The sequence below is a fragment of the Pundamilia nyererei genome, unplaced genomic scaffold (assembly GCF_000239375.1).
Source record: "Pundamilia nyererei isolate P.nyererei 1_Seehausen unplaced genomic scaffold, PunNye1.0 scaffold00438, whole genome shotgun sequence".
Taxonomy (NCBI): domain Eukaryota; kingdom Metazoa; phylum Chordata; class Actinopteri; order Cichliformes; family Cichlidae; genus Pundamilia; species Pundamilia nyererei.
In genome coordinates this window covers 238,651-239,980 of record NW_005187839.1, presented here as the reverse complement: position 1 = coordinate 239,980, position 1,330 = coordinate 238,651, and the positions used below count along the sequence as shown (strand labels likewise).

Below are 1,330 nucleotides of genomic sequence, written 5' to 3'. Positions count from 1 at the left end.
ATTGCTGAGGGTTTTTAGAGAAATAATATGACTAACCTTTTTCTTTTAATTTCCTAAGATGTGGTGAAGCATTTTCAGTTTCAGTAGCTGGTCTCTAGCTTATTTGACACATAAAATGTATCAAGAAGGGAGGACTTTGGGTTTAATTTGAAATAAGGGGCTTTATGACCATTTTATGACTTTCTGGGCATTTGATAATTTAGATACGGTAAAACTTAGGCAGAAATTGTTACTTTCATGTTTAAGCCAAAGGATTAAAATAAACTGAATCTTGTTTAGAAGTTAAAATGCCGGTGTTCATAAGAAGCTGAATACCAAACTTAAGGGGAAACTTGAATAAAACATAGGCTTTGGTGAAAGGAGGGAAGATGTTAGGATTGAAAATGTTTGTTTTCTCTTTGATCTTTAAGTAGAATAAGCGGTTATAATGATTTTCTTACATGAAGAGATGATCTATTGTGAAAGGTGACAGTGTGTAGTAAAAGGTCAATGTAAAAATGCTTGCAGAGACAGATAACAGGAAGTTAAGACACAGTTTGCTTGGAAACTTTGCACTTGCAGAGCAACAGAGGGCGTCAAAGGTTGTTAAAAGTGCCGTTTACCTAAATAAATAAAATGGAAGATTATATATGTATACGCACATTGCAATCGTGCTCATAGGAGTTGTCACTCGGTCATGAAGGTCAAAAACTTCATTCAGCGTGACTGACTGAAATGATATATTTTCGGGATGACCTAGAGTGCCGATGGGTAAATGCCAACACGCTTACACGCATAATTAGGCTAATCCTTTTGATTAGAGTCCTGAACATGATAGGTTGACCAAGTTTGAAGAATTAAGAGAACAACTGATGGAAATAATAGGTTATGGAGGCGTAGCAGGGAAAGGTGTTTTGTTTATCCTTTACAGGAGATTTCGGGACCGCAGCGACCACAGGGGTTGGCGAGAATCCAGGAAGCCCCAGACCGAATGGAACCAACCAGAGAAAGGGGGACCCCAAAAAGAAGCACAGAGCACAGAGAACCACAGTTCCAGAAAATGTGCTGTTTAGGAGACTAAAAGCTCGTTAGACGCAGGTTAAATGTGAGCATAAAAGTAATGAAGAGTAATGAGAGGGACTTTAGTAATAGTTTGCAGGATTTCTATGTTATGTAAATTGCCCAAAAATAGTGTTAAGGCCGAATATATGTTACACCTAGAGGGGGTGAGAAAACCAGGAGTAAATTTTAAATTTTAACTCTATAGAGGCCGTTTCCAAAGAATGACAAAAGTAATGTAGACCCTTTTACCTGTGTGTCCATGTGTTGGGTCTGCGCTTCCACAGGCCCC

The 1,330-nt window shown here is 38.4% G+C and overlaps 1 protein-coding gene across 1 annotated transcript in view; it reads left to right on the top strand.

Moving 5' to 3' along the window:
- LOC102193549 (putative mediator of RNA polymerase II transcription subunit 26) overlaps positions 1–1,071 on the top strand; it is a 34,725-nt gene extending 33,654 nt beyond the window's left edge. The window contains exon 5 of the mRNA XM_005753566.1: positions 911–1,071. Within this exon, the coding sequence (XP_005753623.1) occupies positions 911–1,071 (161 nt within the window). The remainder of the gene's footprint in view (positions 1–910) is intronic.
- Positions 1,072–1,330: the final 259 nt, after the last annotated feature.